This window comes from Asparagus officinalis, chromosome 1, assembly GCF_001876935.1.
Source record: "Asparagus officinalis chromosome 1, Aspof.V1, whole genome shotgun sequence".
Classification (NCBI taxonomy): Eukaryota; Viridiplantae; Streptophyta; class Magnoliopsida; order Asparagales; family Asparagaceae; genus Asparagus; species Asparagus officinalis.
Genome location: NC_033794.1, coordinates 127,324,384 through 127,325,385, shown reverse-complemented (window position 1 = coordinate 127,325,385; position 1,002 = coordinate 127,324,384). Strand labels below are relative to the sequence as shown.

Genomic DNA, 1,002 nt, shown 5'->3' with positions numbered 1-1,002 from the left:
ATTTCCTTGTTTGTTTTATTTCTGATTAATGACACTTCTGAATCATCTTCAAATTTGTTTCAGGGCTTGCTAGTTCGAAATGCAACTCTAGCAGATGAACTCGTGAAAACTGGAGGTGGATCATCTGATTCTGGTAGTAATAAACCAAGCAGCAGCATAGAGAGGATTCAATCAGAATCCCTCCGTCAAGAGCTTGTAGAAGCAGCACGAAGAATTGAGATGCTAAAATCTGAGAAGGCAAAGATCGAGGCTGAGGTTAACAACTACAGAAGCTTGGCTGGAAAGCTGGAATCTGACTTAAAAAGCCTCTCGGATGCTTACAATAGCCTAGAGCAGGATAACTGCCGACTAGAGTCAGAGGTTAAGGTTTTGAGGATGGGAGATTTGGAAGCAATAAAGGAAGAAGCGAGGGAAGAAGCTCAGAAGGAGAGTGAAGCTGAGCTTAATGATTTGTTAGTTTGTCTGGGCCAGGAGCAGAGCAAAGTGGAGAAGCTGAGCTCGAGACTGGCTGAGTTGGGTGAGGACGTTGAGTCTCTTCTTGAAGGGATCGGGGATGATGCTGGTTTGCAAGAGGAGGGTGACGATGACGATGAAGGTGAAGATGCTAGTGAAGAAAAATGAGAAAATGACAATTTTTATGTCTGCTTAATCTGACTCGACTCGTGGGCGTTCATGTCTGATAGGCTTTTCCGGAGATTGTATATATTGTACGACGGGACTATTTGTTTTGGTATTTCGATTAATTTATTGGGTGGACATGAAATTTATGATGTGAGAAGCTTGCATTCCTATGCTATTGATAAAGAAACTAGTGATTTGACGCTCTTTCTCATCAAATGTGTGGAAATTAATGGGACTTTCGAGTCCAAATTTGTATAATCCATTGGCTGTAAGTGGAAGCTTTCTTTAGCTGCATCATTGCGCTCAACAGCAGATGCAACTCCTGCAGGAAATGTCACGGTTGGATCATCGCATGCAACGGCAGATGCAACTTCTGCAGCT

At 42.8% G+C, this 1,002-nt stretch overlaps 1 protein-coding gene across 1 annotated transcript in view; it reads left to right on the top strand.

The window, feature by feature from the left end:
• The window catches only part of LOC109838456 (golgin candidate 6-like), an 18,737-nt gene extending 17,905 nt beyond the window's left edge, over window positions 1-832 (top strand). Inside the window, 1 exon segment of the mRNA XM_020406923.1 lies at window positions 64-832. Within this exon segment, the coding sequence (XP_020262512.1) occupies window positions 64-621 (558 nt within the window). The 3' untranslated portion in view covers window positions 622-832.